Here is a 16,280-nt window from a genome sequence, read left to right on the forward strand (position 1 = left end):
GAGGTGATATTAGCTAGCACTGATGATAAATGGCGCGATCGCTTGGCTATCTGCATTGATCGCCTAAATAACTATAATCTATTCCCGGTTTCTAGGCTATACTAATTTTAGCTTTCTATGCCTATCTATGCTTATGATGACTATTCTGCTTTGAATTATGCCTATTATAAAGCTAGTCTTATTAATATTATAGAAATTATCTAATTAGATATTATACTTCGCGATTATATTCGCTATAAGCATAAACTAATTATAGATAATAGCTAGATCTTCGCACTTAGCTCTTTAGTAATTATACTTCTAAAAAAAACGCGTCTTAAGGTCTAGGTATTGCCTAATGAAGTTTAAAGCCTAATGCGCGCTAACTAGTGGCGCGTCGCGGTCGGTAAGTAATTAATTAGCTATTTCCTTTATACCACGAAGCCAGGGGGGAAATCCTCGCGAATCTAGGTCGAGAATAAAGTGAATAAGGATCTATTCCTCTAGATTAGATAGTCGGCGTGAATTAGGAATAATATTAACTCGGGCTTAGATGCCATTATATTAGTTAAATAGTATTAAATGCTTGACTTGGTAGAGCTTTGTGGCACCTCTAAGACTTAGTTTTAGTGTATTTTGATGGGCTTGAAGTGCAAGAAGGATTCTAGCCTCTTTATTAGACTATGACATACTGGGTGGTTAAGAATCAATTAATTAAATAGAGATAATATAGGTTAAGGGATTTTTTGTCCGGTTCGCTTGCTGTCTGGCTCGCTATATATGTACGTTATATATTATTATATATATTATAATAGATAACTAGATAGGAGCCTATGCCGTAATAGAGGCTTAAGTGGGAGCCTATATTGTAATAGAGGCCTAGGTAGGAGTATATAATAAGTACTTATAGCATAAGGGGCATATTTTTAACCTTATATAATAACTATACTTATAATATTTTAAATACCTAGGTAATGCCTTTATTTATATTACTTTTTTAATATATTTAAATATAAAGGGTTTATATTATATACTTATTAATAGTAATATTAACTTAGCTATAAGGCAATTAAATTACTTCTAGGGCTTAATAATAAGCATAAGGGTTTCTAAGTATTAAAGGCGCTAATATAGATAAAAATAATATAATTAAAGGGGCTAACTTTGCTTAAGTAAAGTCTTAAGAGTATAAGTATAAGGTAAGCTAAGGGTTTAATTAAAGACTCTTATATAAGAAGGATATTCCTTTAATAATTACTCTTATTAAGTATTTACCTTATATAAGGCTTTATATAAGATCTAACTATATATATTATTAAATAATATACCTAATAGTTAAAGAGGTATATTAATATATTACCTAGCTTAGTTAGCCTCTAGCTCAGCGAGCTAGTTTATAAAAATAAGCCTAATAATCCTCTAGACCTTAAAGAGGTTAGCTTGTAAGTTATTTAAGTAAGATTTAATAAGTTAATAAATGCCCTTATATCGCGATATAATATATTACTTAAAATATAAATATTTATTAACCTATGCCTTAATAAACCTCCTCTTATAGAGGTTAAGCTAAGTCTCTATAATATAACTTATTTTATTAATATAAATAAAGATATAATACTCCTTAAACTTCTTAACTCTCTTATTATAAATCTCTTTAATTAATAAAGCTATAAGCTCGTGCTAATAAGCATAGAATTAGTCTTAATTATTATTCCCTTTAATATTACTTTTATCCTAAGTAAAAGCAGGTTTATAATAAGTTAGAACTACCCTATTAATATATTATAGGCATAATAATAAGATTAACTTAAGGAAATAAAAAAGAGAAAAAATAATATTTATATAAGTAAGGTAATAATTTATAAGTATTATAAATAAAAGAGTTATTTTATAAAGCTTATATATTAATTATAATTATTTAAGGGCCTATATATAATTATTTTTTTTTATTATTAAGAAATATAAATATAATATAAAAAGATTATTAATAAGAGTTAATATTAATAATATTAAAAAAGGTATTTTATATATATTAGTCTTATAAGTATAATTTATAATAAGTACTTTAAGATATAATTTAAGATATCTTAATAACTATAGATATATAAATATAACTATTATAACCCTATTAGTCTTATTAAGGCAAATTTAACTCTAAAAGCCCTCGCTCTTAAGCTAATTAATAAGGGCATATATATTACTTTAGCCTATAGTAAGATCTTATTTACCCTATATAATATAATTATAGATATCTTAATATATAATAAGTATATTAGAATTTATATATAAAAAAGATTTAATTTTTTTTAAGGTAATACTAGTATAAAAGAGCTTTTAGACTATTAATTCCTCTAGGCTTAATAATTAATAATATACTAGATATACCTATTAATTAATATTTAGCTCATAGTTATATTAACTAAAGCTAGCTCTAAGATAATACCTTAGACTCTATATAGTCTTATTTAGGCTCTCTTTTATAATAATAAAGAAGAGGTATCCCATGCGGCGGGTATTAGCCTAACGCTGCTTCAAGGCTGCGGCTATAGGTGTGCGCCCTGCTCTACGGTCACAGTAGAAGATAACTTTACTTTTACCGTTCTTCGTCTTCCTAGATCTCCTAATCACGAAGGCATAGCCTCATGGCGCTGCCCAGGCGTTGATTGCTATGTATAACTCCTCCCGTGAGCTATAGTGGTCCTCAGGGGGGAGGATATTATTAGGGAAGCAAAGAGAGGCCTCCATTGGGTCTATTAGAGCAGGGGAAAAGAGCAGTATGTTGAGCTGATGCTATAGAAGCTATTGATTATTCAATTGATGCTCTAGAGGCTGCTGGTCGGTGGGTTTGTGGGCTTTCAATAAGGCCACGTATGCCCCTTATATAACAGATCTTATTTGCACCGGCCCCGGTGCAGGTATGGGTCGCCCAAACTGCCGTGCTTGCTTAGTCAGCCAACTTCACAGTCTAGGCCGCAGAAGCAGATGCGACAGCCATTTCCAACCCTCTCTTGACAATCACATCTATCAGCATCAGCTATCGTGGCACATCTGTTCCTCACCTGGGAAGACCAACGCGCCTATTAGCCGTGTGATTAATCTTGCTTTCGAAATCGCCCTGCTACCCCACTCTCGCGTTTGTTATGACGCGTCGGACACAAGCTCCTGCCGTAGACACAAGTACTCAAGCTCGCCACAGCAACTCGGGCTGCGCTCATGACAACTTGAACGAAACAACCACCTACGTCCATTCGCGCATTATCCAGCGTGATTGAAAAGATGGCACGTCTGAGTGCTCAAGGCTCCGCCGAGGGACAGGTTCAGTCCCCTGCAAGGTCCCTCGAGACCGCTTCCGACAACCACGATACCGAGGAGTTGACCCCCCCATTCTTCAACACCACATTCTCAACCCATCGCGTTTCTCCTCTTCACGTTGGCCCTGAAGGCCTCACATCCTCGAGACTTGAGGCCATTGCCAGCCGTTTACGCGACACCCTTGTCGGCGATGTGGTGCGAGGTATCCAAGTCGGACTGGAGGCAACGGACACCCCCATGGGCCAGGTTGGGCCTCTGAAGGTTGTCAAGGTCGAGTGGTTTCGAGCAAGCACATTCCTGGGTGAAGAATCATCGGAAACTCATCTTGAGATTCCCCGTGGCGACCAGAGCGAGCTTCCAGAGGAGCAGAAGCAGGGTCTCTGGATCAACATCAGGCACGAGAATGCTGCGTATGCCGCTATTCTCCTCCCCGGTCTCTCCGATTCGCCGCTGTCCCAGATGGATGGACAACAAGACAATTTTGTTCACCTACCCCTGCTGCTCATGCGAATGCCTATGCAGCTAAAGACGGTCGTCGCTGACTGGCTCTCGGCCACTTTTGATTGTCGGGTGAGCCGCGTGACATTGGGAACCAAGACAATCCTGGGCGTTTGGGAAAGTTGGGTTGACAGCACTGGACTCAATGATAGAGGGGCCGATTTCACCGTGACTCTAGCGTTCAACACACCAGTGCCCGCTGGCAATGATCCAACGTCTATGGACCTTGACCGAACCGTGGATGAATCCGTGCCTACCCCGGGACTTCGATCAATCGATATCACCATCTCGGCTCAAGATCTGCGACGATTCTTGCGAGCTGGACAAAAAATCAAACCCTCAGACAAGAGCCTTTGGAAAGGAGACGCCCGCGAGCGCCGCAGGCTTGCTGGTGGAAACACGGACGACGGCTGGGCTTGGAGGACAACCCAAGACGCCAAGACGAATCCTTTTACCGAGGCTTTAGGGAGCTATCTTCATCATCACCTTGCTCTGGATCTCTTTCACCCCAGCGTGCAGGTTACCCAGATCTCGTGCACCGGATTTGTGCTTGGTCAAGGCCGCCTGAAAATCCTGATGCTTGGCGACATGAGCCAGAGCCTCTCTCGTGCCGCCTGGGCGTTTGTGGCACAGCTGGGAGAAAGAGTCAAAGGCGAGAACCTCCCACAGGTATTTTCGACTAAATTTGGTGGTTGATGACGGCAACATCAACCTGTTTAGCTACCAACGACACCACCTGCTCTGAATCATCTTCGGTTCTTGGGCTGTTGTCTTGGCAATTGCCAATACACAGCGCCCAAGCTTCTTATGGCGACAAGGATCATATGGTCAGAGTCGCTCTGCGGTACTTGCCCACTGGCTCTGGCAGGTTTCCAGACGTTTGGGAAGAAGGCCCAAGATCAAATGGTGTGATCACCTCTGAAAGCAGACGTGCGTTAGCTGCAAGGGGATACGATCAAATCTGACCTGCATCCACGAGATGCTTATGTCGATACGTCATCCGTAGACTGAGCCTCACACGAAACCACCCATTGGAGAAGCAGCGTTGGAACTCGTGGAGGTGAAATGTGTGACTACTATTCAGAGCTCTCTGGCTACACTACGGAGTAGGGCTGAGTGGATTCGAGGCAGGGCAGACAGGACAGTCTGGTCGGCGATTCCACCCGCCAGTCTGCTTGGTGAGCAGGTTTGCTGAAAATTCACAGCCCCCGGGAAGGATGAGCACCCCGGCCCGAACAGCACCCTGCAGCCTTATTTGGTATTTCTCGTTCAGCCCTCCTCAGATGAGCTTGTTCAACACAAGCGAAGCCCAGGTTGTTGTGCTTGGCATGCAGTCGATAATAACAAGGTGGACCGTGGCAGCGAAGGATCCGCTCACTGCCTGCCCTATCCTCAACGGGCAGGGGCGTTGCGAAGCCCGCTCCTTAATTAAGATGCGTTAAGGCCTTCTCGGACTAGGCTCGGACTGGATGTGACAGGGGGTTGCTATAAGGCTGTGTTGTGAGGACAACATCAGGCTATGCTGGGATACGCTCCACACTGCCTCACTTCGACTCGACATGCAGACGCACGAGTCGACAAGCTCAACCAAGGCAGAAGACACCTCGATCCAGAACTACGGCTTGTGCAGCTTGCTACTCAATGGCGTTTTCCTTTGACACATCTCGGGGTATCGTGGACGGGCTGGGCTGTTTCCCGTGGTACGGTACCCAAGACACTGCAGCTGCGGTACTGAAGCGACAGGCTTAAACCATGTCGATGTCAGCAATTTTGCGGGGACTTCTTTGAGCTTTGGGAGTTGAGTGGCCCGGTCGGAGACCAACAACAAACCAACCGCACAATCCTTGTCCGTCATGTCAGCCGCGAAATAAAGCTTATGCCAAGCGGCTCGAATGCGGCACAGACGCTCTCGCCTTGGAAAAGATCATCTACATCCTGGACATCACCCAGAGCATTTGTTCGCTTCGTGAGGTCGAGAATCCAAGACGCAGCCGAGTTTGGTTTGCACAACTAGGTCAATGGGCGGTAGCGAGAAGAGGGTTACAGGAGGCGACTCTCAGAGCCTGGCCAAGAGGCAATTCACGGGAGCCGGAGACTTGACACGAAGGCTGCAGAAGCAGAAGGCGGCTGGTGGCTTTGTCTTGAACTGCGGTACCGACTAGGGACGGAAACCATGTCACTCCCCGGAGTGGTGTCCGCCTCTTCAGCCGCGACAATCGCCCTAGCTGAGAACTCAGAGTCAACGTCCAAAGTCTTGTCGCCGTTCAGCTCACGCCAACAAGATGAAGAGGCTTGGGCGCGGAGATGTTTCCAAGCCCGGACAAGGTCAATGCCCTCTTGCATGTGAGCTGAAGTAGCACGGAGGGCAAGTGGTGGACGCACTGCTTCGTTACGACTGAGAGCCTGGTGCTGCGGACTGGACAATGGGGGCCAAATGGCTTCTTGCAGCGATGGGTTGAGACAACGGCTCCAGCGCAACCCGAAGGCTTTGATAGCCCCCTCCCTGGTCCAATTGAACCCATGCCGCCCAGACTTCGGGGATCCACGCTGAGCCATCCATTGGAGATGTCCCGCCTGCGGGCTGACCTTGGGGGCAGGGTTGTGGAGGTTACGCTGCTTCGCCAGGGTTGCCGACAGATTTGGATGAAAGAGCCTCGAGCCCGCTTACTCTGGGGCTGTTATACGGTCGTTCCGCTTCCCTTTGTTCCCCGATTATCCCTCCTTCTTCTCCCTCTTCTTTTCCTCTCCGTGCTGCCGCATTTCTCAACTTGAGCCTTGCCCAAAAGGACTCTCGCTCGTCACCACCAGTCCACCAACATCGCAGTCAGGGACAAAGACTCAACCCTCAACGTTCAACATGTCTTCCCCTCGTGAGCACTGGGGTCTCTCCTGCCCCAACGGCGGCAAGTTCTACATCTGCGAGGAGGACGACACTCAATTCGTGGGCTGCTGTGTCAGCGACCCCTGCGGTACCAACAAGGGCAAGTGTCCAGATGGTGATTTGCGCGCCACCACCTTCGACAAGGACCTCTACGCCGAGCTTCCTGCCCAGGACTGCGACAGCTCTCAGGGAACGGACAACTGGTACACCTGCGCCTTCCTCGACCCCCCTTTCCTTGGATGCTGCAGTCAGAATGCCTGCGGATCAGGATGCCCGAGGAACAGGCTGGTCGGAGCCAAGCTGTCAGAGATTGAGAACAACAGACTCGACTTTCTCGAGCCTAGGGCCAACACAACAGAGACTACTGCTAGCACCGCGACGAGCACCAGCAGCTCTACATCGGAGCCCACCAGCGACAGTGACGACAGCGGCCTGAGCACCGGAGCCACGGCTGGAATCGCAGTTGGAGCTGCGGTGGGAGGACTGTTGGTGATTGCCCTCTTGGCTTGGATCTTCTGGTGGAAGCCCAGGCAGAAGAAGAAGAATGGACAGGAGTTCCAGAGCGTGCCTGCGAACCCCCCGATGGCAGGACAGCCTGGTACTCCCGGCACCTACAACACCCAGCCCACGTTCCCAGTCCAGTCTCCCATGAGCACCTACCAACGTAAGTGGAACAAATTGAAACTCATAGGATCTTTTGCTGACAGATTCCAGCTTCATTCTCTGCCGCCTCTCCCAATCCCGCTCCTCACTATCCCAGCGGTGTTTCTTCGATGGATCAGTTCAAGTACTCTCCTCAAGCAGCCCAATTCGAGCAACACCAACCCTACGGCCACTACCCCGACGGCTCTGTTCCGGCCACAAGCCCTGGGCTGCCGGCTTATGGTCAGCAGTACCCCCCTCAGATGGCTCCCGTGATGGAGATGGACGCCACGCCGACGGTGGCGCACGAGATGGGCACCGGTCAAGAGCATCAGGTCACCTCTCACAGCCCAGCCCCAGAGAACAAGCACGGTGAGGGACTGGGAATCTCGAAATGATGCAGATGAAAGACGAAGCGAGCATGTGTGTTTTAATTTCTACGAAGGAAGGTAATCAGATGGTTGGTAAAATGTTTTGCATGGCGTTGGAAAGAGGAACCAGCATCAGGGTGCTCCCGGAGGACTCGAATGGTTTGTGATTCTCCGGGCATTCATTTCTTCGGCGCTTGACCAAGTGCTTCTGTATTGAGCCAGTCCTGGATGGGTTGCCCAGGACAACACGGCTCTAATGCGCTCTATTTGAGCTTGAAGATAGAGCATACCTATATACATTGTATTCTTACATAATCATTTGGTGTCTCTGGTTGTGAACGAGATGTTTTGTGGCGACCCGAGCGTGAGCTGAGTCCAAGATGGTGGCCGTCGACAAACCAGCAGAGCTCACAAGTCATTCTTCGCCACGAAGCATGTGCGCGCCAAGAGGGACACGACATGCATATCTCTCCGAAGTGCAACGCCTCGGTGAACTTGGTTGGTGTTCTACACGAATCTCGGCCCGCCTTGGGTGATGCACACACGCACAAGCTGACGTACACTTGGGGTTTGGGCGGTGCGTAAATTAGCGGGAGGATGGGCTTCAAATAAGGTGGCTGTTCATACAGCCCCCAAATGTTTCAAGAGTTGGGGTCGTATTCTCATCCACACAGAGATGAGCGCTGGGACGCATCTTTGGGACTTTGGTACTGGCACAAGTGGTCGTGACGCAGGCCAAGGGCGAGGCATAATAAAAATAATAATAGCAAATAATAGAACTGGGGGAAAGAAAATACTTATGATACCTCTTCTATTATTTAGATGAATTATTGCGTAGAATTACATATGAGAGAGGAGTTGGATCTTCGTTGCCGTCAGGACCTTGGTACTGCGCGTGTGACAGTCTCCGACAAGGAAGACCAGGCCGTTTGATCGCCATGACATAACTCCCCGCGATGCATTGTTTTGTTGGAAGAGTCGACGTCATGATGCCGTGGATGACACGAAACTTGGTTGTGCATCTAATATAAAAGGACTGCCTTGTATCGTTCTCGGACATTTGAATGTAACCAAAACAAAATAAAAAGAAACCAAACAAGAAGCCATCAAAATGAATTCAGCCGGAGACCGATCCGTCATCTCAAATGACATGCAGGAGCTTCGCCAGGGCGGCGAGGAAATCTCCCATAAGATCCAAGGACACAAGGCGAACTTGTCCAACCCCAGTAAGAAGGCTGCCTCTCTTTTACGCTGCCTGTTTGCGTCTGACATGGACTATTTATAGACACGAGCCAGGCCAGCAAGGAGAATAGCAAGCGTGAGATTGAGCAGCTAGGCGGGGACGATAATCTGTATGGAAAGGAGGATAATCCTAGGAGTAAGAGTGCAGCTGAGCAGTTGGAGGGGAGTCGAGCAAGCACGTAGGTAGGATGGCAGTGAAATTATTACTATATTGTTAATGGACTATGAGTACGATGAGATGGCTTTGTGAGAGCTGTGATGGTTTCATCTTGATGAATGAAACTCCTACTTGACGCAGGTACGACCACAGATAGGCTCGCAGCATGATCCACAGCAGAGAAGCTATCGTGACCAAACTGTCTCACCTTACCCACTCTCCCGGTGAGGGTATTCCCGGCTCCGGAGCTCGGGGCCGAGAACGGAGAGATATCGGCGCCGAGGGGGTGAAGCGGGCCCAAGTTTGAAGATGATAGAAGCTTATTCAAAGGTTTGTCATGTTTCAATTTCTTTTTTTTTCTTCTGTTTCCATTCAGCTGCATCTAGCCGCCCTAACTAGCCGGGTTGTCGCGTGCGTTGCCTCGATGAAACGGTTTGAGAGGGAGTGGAGTTTTTTGTTGACGAGTGAACAAATAGACGGGAGATGATCGACTTGGGGGGGCATGGAAACTCGGCAATAACGGATGATCGGCACATGTTGGAGGAAGGACTAGGGCTCTAGGGGTCGAGGCATGTTGGGGTTTGGGATATGGATGTTTGCCGTGAATCCGATCGGTTTATCTTGAAGGGGACCTAGAGTTATTTGACAGCGGAAGAGGCGGTACCGGTCTTTTAACTATTGAGATTTGTCATAACGATAATGTTCATGATGGTTCTTGGCATGGATATGGATCTTTTATTCAGGTCCCACCTGATCAACATTTGTCGACACGGGCTGGCCAATGGACAAGACAGACGAGGTCACTCAGTCATTTTTTTGGCACGAGATTTTGAATCGGCATCGGGACATGGAAAGCACCGTTCAGTCGTCATCAACTCTTTATCCCCGTGCCATAGCCGGCGCCAAGTTGCCGGATCCCGAGATTTTTGATCCGGGGACGTGGGAGGCTCATGGGAGTAGACAAGGGAAGTGTTGTTATATGAGGACATGTTTTTCCGTTGCGTTTCTTGACAAGATATTGTGTCTTTATCGATCATACAGCACGTCATTACCCAAGAAAACAAGTCTGGGTAGGTTATAACCCATCGACTGACCGCCCCCGAAAAGACGCCAAGCCTCGTGGAGCAGGGATCAAGTGGCAGCGGGCTCGAACCACTCACCACCACTATAGCCAGCATCAGGGAAGGCAAGGGGAACGGAACTTGCAAACAAACAACCAAGTCAAACTGTGGGCTCCTTTTCTCTCTTCGGTTCCTGTCGTCTCTAATTTTTCCGTCTCGTGGAGATCGTTCCCGTTCCCTTTCAAACCATGCTCATCCTCCTGCACCGATGACATTCATCCCGTCTCTCAGCCGCTGCTTTTTTGATCCCAAGTTCGGGGCTGTTATTCCCGTCGCAAATCTTTAACCCCCGTCCCGTGGAAATCTGAGTGGCTTCAATTCAATTTCACCCCCTCGATTAGCCTACTCTCACCCAAACAACAACAAACTCGAATCGAAAAACCCACGTTCTCGTCATCGCGCGCAACGCGCACATCTCCAGCCATGAAGGTCATCGTGACGGGAGCCACCGGCTTGGTGGGTAGGGAGATTGTGCAGCAGTGCCTCGCGGACCCGCGCATCACAAAGGTGGTCATCCTCACCCGGAGGGCCGTGTCCATGGACATTGAGAGCCACCCCAAGGCAGACGTCGTGATGCTTCAGGACTTTTCGCGTTACTCGGACGATCTTTTGAGCCGCCTCGAGGGCTCTTCTGCGTGTCTATGGTGAGAGGACGCCCCTCCCCCAATCGATCCATCTTGGCGAGAGACGCCGGCTTCTTGGCGCTCCCTCACTTGATGCATCCGTCCATTACCAATGTTCATTTCACACTAACACATCAAAAATAGGGCCATTGGAGGTCGTCCAGATCAGCTCAACAACGACAAGGCATCTCTTCACCACGTCAACGTCGAGCTGCCTGTCGCCGCCGCCAAGGCCATGAGTGAGCGCATCGCCGCCAAGCTACCCCCGGGGCAAAAGTTCAGCTTTGTATTCTGCAGCAACAAGAGCGCCGACCGGCACTCTTCAAAGCCGCTGCTCTTCCTTGGAGACCCGCGGAAACCGCGCACCGAGGCGGAAAAGGCCCTCTGCGAGGTGGCCGACTCTCACCCGGATGTCTTTAGCACCTGGATCCTGCGGCCGGCTGCCATCGTCACGGGGGACACCGCTCCGAAGAAGCGGAGGCTCGTGGGGAGCCGGTCCAGCAATGGTGTTGACGTGCCGCATATGGCAAAGGCCTATGTCAAGGTGGCCTGCGAGGGCTGGAAGGACCGCATCATCGATAACGATGCCCTGCTCAAGATGTAAAAGAAAGGTTAGCTTCTTCCCTGTACCCATGTAACTTAGTCTACTACTGTTATCGGATGCGTCCCTGTTTTTGTACAATGAGCGTTGGAGTCTATTGTTGTTTGGAGGGTGCTGCTGTCTGTTCTTCTTTTAATGTGGACTCGTTCGAGGATGGATCCTTGTACAGATCCAAGAGAGACGAGTTTCCTTTTGCGGGAAGAGTCGAGGGTTCTTGTATTATCACGGCCGCTTTGATGATTACCCAAGCTTTTTATTACAAGAGCTTCTTTATTGCCCCTCATGCTATAACGCCATGCTTGAAGATGGTATCCTATCCACCTAATGCAAACACACTGACAGCTCCTAGTTGTGCCATATAATATGCCCAGGGTATCTCACAATGCCTCATAACAAGTACCAAATACGCCTGCAACCGAAACCTCAGAACCCGCTCGTCAGAAAATAACAACCGTCGAAACTCAACGATGGCCTGTGAAGAAGTTAGCCAGAAAGACGCCGAAATCATGCCAACAACCCTCATACTCCGCAAACCTAAACTGACGAAACCAGCACTTGGGACCACAGTGATGACTGCCCGTATACTCTCACCGCGGGCATCAAGAGTGCCATGTGCGGTGTCAAAGTGCTCGAGGCAGCCGAAGATTCGGTGCTTGAATGTTCGTCGTCTGCGAATTCAGCATCCGAATCCTCGGCCTCCGAGAGTGGGGCCGGCGGCCGGGGACCGTCTTGTTCGTCCGGGGTGTTGTCAAGTGCACGGAATAGACTCATGAGCGGCCAACAAAACCGTGAGACGCATCCCACCTCCCACGTATCCTCCTCCTCCAGGGGTTGCCCGCTTCTTGGGTGGACGACGATTGGCACCATGACCGGCTGTAGGTAGACGGTCCGTTCCTGGGGCGTGTACAACTCCTCATCCGAGCTGTCTGTCCCCGTATTCACCCCCCGGATCGAGTCTTCGGATTCCTCGTCCGGGCTGCCTGGCTCTTCGTCCTCCTCTGGGATGATCGACAAACGCCCGTCGGAGGAGTCTTGGTTACCATCCGTGGCACTTTGAGGAACGACGAAATTGATGTGGAAGTGGTGGCTAGGGGCATGGGGGCAGAGAATGTAGCTCGCTTTGCCCGGGCTGTTGACTTGGGTGCGATCGGGGCGCGAGGAGGATGGTTCACCTAAGAGAGGTGTAGTCTCGGTGACGCGCATCGTGGTGTCAAAGATGGTGCTTGTTTTTGGTTCAGCAAGGAGTCGTCGGGAAAGCATCTTTGGAAACAGATGTGGTCAGGTTTGGTCAAGAGTGGTAGGCGGGAGAGAGGTAAGAGGGCGAGGCTTTATATCAACGCTTTCCAGACAACTGTGATACTTTATCAAGGTTTTTACTCTTAGGTTTCGGCCTCACTTGATATGTTTCTTATTTTTGTTGGGATTCGACGTTTCTTATGGGACTTGAGGTTGAGTATAATGTGAGTCTCTACTTTGTTTCTAGGGTAAAGCAAATGCTTTATACCGAGGCCTCGAGTTCCAGCTTAGACTTTTATTTCCTCCAATACTTTTGAAGTTCGTACGCATTAACTCTGTCCTATCTATTGTCTCCTCTAGCTGTATTTTGTGCTGAGATCACTGTCAACGTCAAGTTATGAAAACTCGACCACTATCCTCTATGAGTCTCATCATCCATCTTTTGGTGTTTAGGACGAGTACCTTGTTAATACATAATTCAATATTGCACCGTTTGGTGTGTACATGAGTTCCTAAATTAGGTTAACATTTGGAAAAATGCACACGCCCCCATGCATGAGAGAAAAAGTACCTTGAAATCTCCCGACTCCAACTGAGGAGCAGGACTATACAATCAACGATCTGGGAACTGAAGTCCCCACCTACGGGGAACCACAAGACATCGCAGCCGTTAATGAGGCAGTCGTGTTGGCATACAGAGGAAACCCCATCGCTGACGATGAGGGCGAGCAGATGCATGCAGCCCGGATCCCCAGAGTCCAGAAGGGAGACTGGGCCATGGTAGTCCAGGCCGGCATGTGGCGATATTCCCAGAGAATCTCGGCGCTTTCTTGTCGCGAGGAGGTTCACAGCCTCGTCAGGAGAGGTGGAGGGCCTATAGGTGGTCGAAGTGGTCTAGGATCGCCGGCACGGCAGATTTAGTCGACAAAGCAAGGCAATGTGAGTGCTGAGTTCAAGGTCTGTGAACGATGAGGCCAGGTCGTGACTTTCATCAAGGTTCAGTGCGGAACAGGAATGTCTTGAAGTTGTCTCCAAGGTTGACCTTCAGGCCGCTTGTCCTAATCCTCCAGTTTGTGCAGGAAAACTGGTTGCAGCGTGATGGCGCTGGTCCCCACGTACACAGTCGGAACCTGTTACTGAAGGCCTCAGGTCGTCCTCCCACCAAATTTGACCCTGACGGGTCTAGCTTGTTTTTGGAGCGACGATATGGCAAACGTCCAATGCATCTTTGCCCTTATTACTCACGGACATCCCATTCCTTGTACAAACAACCCTTCCCCCAGATACCCGTCAAGCAACTACCATCATGCAGGTGGCGACGCCTCCTCATGCAAGGCTAAGAGTACAAGACGCAAGATCAATGCCACCCACTGCGCCTTCGGCGATAAAGAAGACAAGAAATAAAAGTTAAAACTTGAACAAGGTTCATGACACAGTTTCCCGTGACTTGAACACAAAGGATTCTTAATCCTAGGTACGTTGTGCTGAGTTTGTCATCCCCCCCTCAACAGCTTCATTCGGATTAATCCCCTTTTCCAAAACGTAGGAGCATGAACATCCTTCCCTTCAGGAGGTTCAAGCTGACAGTGATGATAGATCAACTCAAAGACTTGCCCAAAACCGTTTGACCTGCGGTGCCGACAAAAGTACCCGACAAGTACAACACAACCTCTACGGAAGACACTAGGATGGACTGGGCGTACCGAAGACTGGAACACGAGTACAACGAACTGCTTCGGTCTCACAACAAACTGCTGCATTCCAACAGCGTGCTACGCAAATTTGCCTATGGCTCCGTCTTCCTTGCCATGTGCGGCGGAGGGGCCCTCGGTCTCTGCCTATACTGCTGGTTAAGCGCACGACGTAAGCCTGGGAAGAATGGTCAGTCCACGAGCGGGAGCCCGGGTGATGGGCTTGGGGGTGTTGAGCTACAGCCTTTGGCTTCTCCTGGGAGAGTTGTGGTTAGAGAGGAGGAAAGGGGGCAGCTCCCGGGATATCGCGCCCGGGACGCGGCACCTCGATACTCTGTTAATGATCCGAATACGCAGAGACCAGAGACTCCGTGGTCCCTGGTTTGATGATGGGACAAGTGGGACGCAATGGGATGGGATACCCTCCCAAACACGACTGTGCCCGAGCACTCGCCACCAAGGACTCGACCCCGGATCTTGAGGGAGAACGGACACACATGGGCTCATGATATAATGTTAGGGCAAGGGGAAGATCAATTTCAGTAGAAGGGGGGAAATGTGCCTAGATGCCTAGATGGGGGAAGTTGAACGGATAAGTCTTGGATAGAAATTGGGTTGTAAAAGCGACCCCTCTCTCTCAGCTCAAGAGATTTCTATTAGTCTTCTATGCATTCTTTCGTGGGGTTAGCATGTGTCCTATTCGGACTCAACGCTCAACCCTTGCACACAGACGCAGCACGTAGAAGTCAAGTTATCCAATAACCACACGTCTATTAATGCTAACTTGTTACATGGTATATTCGAAATAAAAGTATCGACAAATGAGAAACATGTTTGGATGACACACTCTAACCGCTCCCTTTGAGGATCTTCTTGGGGTTCGCAAAGCTCAACTCTTCCATCGTCTCAGCCCAAGCCGCCTCCTGAAGAGCCTTGCCAGCCTCTTCGTACATCATGGGGACAAGCCTGTCATCAAGTTAGCTCATGAATCAAGTATCAATGATGGAAGAAGTATGCTTACGGCTTCACTCTTCCTTCACCCACAAACCCTCCATGGCTCTCCACGCCCTTGACCGTGACAGCATCCACATACTGCCTGGCACCAGTAGAAGTCGGCCTAGCAATGATGTGCGAAACAATCTTGAACATGATGCCGGCAAGCTTGGAGCGGCCGTCGGCTCCAAACTGGGTTCCTCTGCATGCTCCGGGGTTGGGAAAGTTGATGATAACTTCTTCGGCAGGCACGAGGCGGGCCAGCTTGTCGACAAACATGAGGAGGAAGAGCTTGGACAATTTGTAAGCCGTGATGCTCTCGAATTTGGAGGCGTCATCGAGGACGCTGAAGACGGTCTTTTCGGTTTCTTCCCACTTTGCCCAGTACGACATGTCTGAACCAACAAGAGCCAGACGTCCGGGGGAAGAAGTGCCGCGCTTCTCCTTGAGGATTGGGATGAGGAGTAGGGCGAGGAGGGCGGTAGAGAGGTAGTTGATTTGAAAGGTCATCTCATGCTTTGTTTCTTCAGACCTCTCAAATTTAGGGCGACTCAAGCCAGCGTTCAAGATGGCAATATCGAGCCGTGGAAGTGACTCGCACTTCTTGGCAAAGGCTTGAATAGACTTGTATGAAGACATATCGACGAGGGACACTTCGATCTTGGCACGAGGGAACTCATCCTGAAGCTTCTTTGCCGCGGCGTCGCCCCTGGCCTGGGATCGGACGGCGACGATTAGGTGCGAGAGGTTGAGGGCGAGGAGTTGTCTTGCGCACTCAAAGCCAAGACCAACGTTTGAGCCCGTGATGAGGGCAGTTTGACCGGTGAGGTCGACGGTTGAGGGGATTTTAGGGACGTCTTGGATGAATTGGCGGGAGAGAAAGGCGAGGGGACTGGCTTCCCAAGCAGCCTGGTCTTTGAGATTGGCGGACAT

The 16,280-nt window shown here is 48.8% G+C and overlaps 5 protein-coding genes across 5 annotated transcripts; 4 read left to right on the top strand and 1 right to left on the bottom strand.

Moving 5' to 3' along the window:
- Positions 1 to 3,255: 3,255 nt before the first annotated feature.
- LRP88_01295 (kinetochore complex Sim4 subunit Fta1-domain-containing protein) lies at positions 3,256 to 4,485 on the top strand (the record flags this gene model as incomplete). The annotated part of the gene is made up of 1 exon (XM_083237985.1): positions 3,256 to 4,485. One exon carries the CDS (start codon positions 3,256 to 3,258, stop codon positions 4,483 to 4,485), a length of 1,230 nt encoding a protein of 409 aa, XP_083106490.1.
- A 2,161-nt stretch (positions 4,486 to 6,646) lies between these two features.
- LRP88_01296 (uncharacterized protein) lies at positions 6,647 to 7,710 on the top strand (the record flags this gene model as incomplete). Its single annotated transcript, XM_083237986.1, has 2 exons — positions 6,647 to 7,334; positions 7,385 to 7,710. The coding sequence occupies 2 exons, from the start codon at positions 6,647 to 6,649 to the stop codon at positions 7,708 to 7,710; spliced, it is 1,014 nt and encodes a 337-aa protein (XP_083106491.1).
- Positions 7,711 to 8,794: 1,084 nt separating this feature from the next.
- LRP88_01297 (Con-6 family protein) lies at positions 8,795 to 9,108 on the top strand (the record flags this gene model as incomplete). The annotated part of the gene is made up of 2 exons (XM_083237987.1): positions 8,795 to 8,909; positions 8,969 to 9,108. The coding sequence occupies 2 exons, from the start codon at positions 8,795 to 8,797 to the stop codon at positions 9,106 to 9,108; spliced, it is 255 nt and encodes an 84-aa protein (XP_083106492.1).
- A 1,518-nt stretch (positions 9,109 to 10,626) lies between these two features.
- LRP88_01298 (uncharacterized protein) lies at positions 10,627 to 11,430 on the top strand (the record flags this gene model as incomplete). The annotated part of the gene is made up of 2 exons (XM_083237988.1): positions 10,627 to 10,847; positions 10,971 to 11,430. The coding sequence occupies 2 exons, from the start codon at positions 10,627 to 10,629 to the stop codon at positions 11,428 to 11,430; spliced, it is 681 nt and encodes a 226-aa protein (XP_083106493.1).
- Positions 11,431 to 15,202: 3,772 nt separating this feature from the next.
- Positions 15,203 to 16,280, bottom strand: LRP88_01299 (uncharacterized protein; the record flags this gene model as incomplete). Its single annotated transcript, XM_083237989.1, has 2 exons — positions 15,203 to 15,320; positions 15,376 to 16,280. 2 exons carry the CDS (start codon positions 16,278 to 16,280, stop codon positions 15,203 to 15,205), a joined length of 1,023 nt encoding a protein of 340 aa, XP_083106494.1.

Source organism: Fusarium phalaenopsidis, assembly GCF_050370095.1.
Source record: "Fusarium phalaenopsidis strain FUZ10S chromosome Unknown contig_32278, whole genome shotgun sequence".
Taxonomy (NCBI): domain Eukaryota; kingdom Fungi; phylum Ascomycota; class Sordariomycetes; order Hypocreales; family Nectriaceae; genus Fusarium; species Fusarium phalaenopsidis.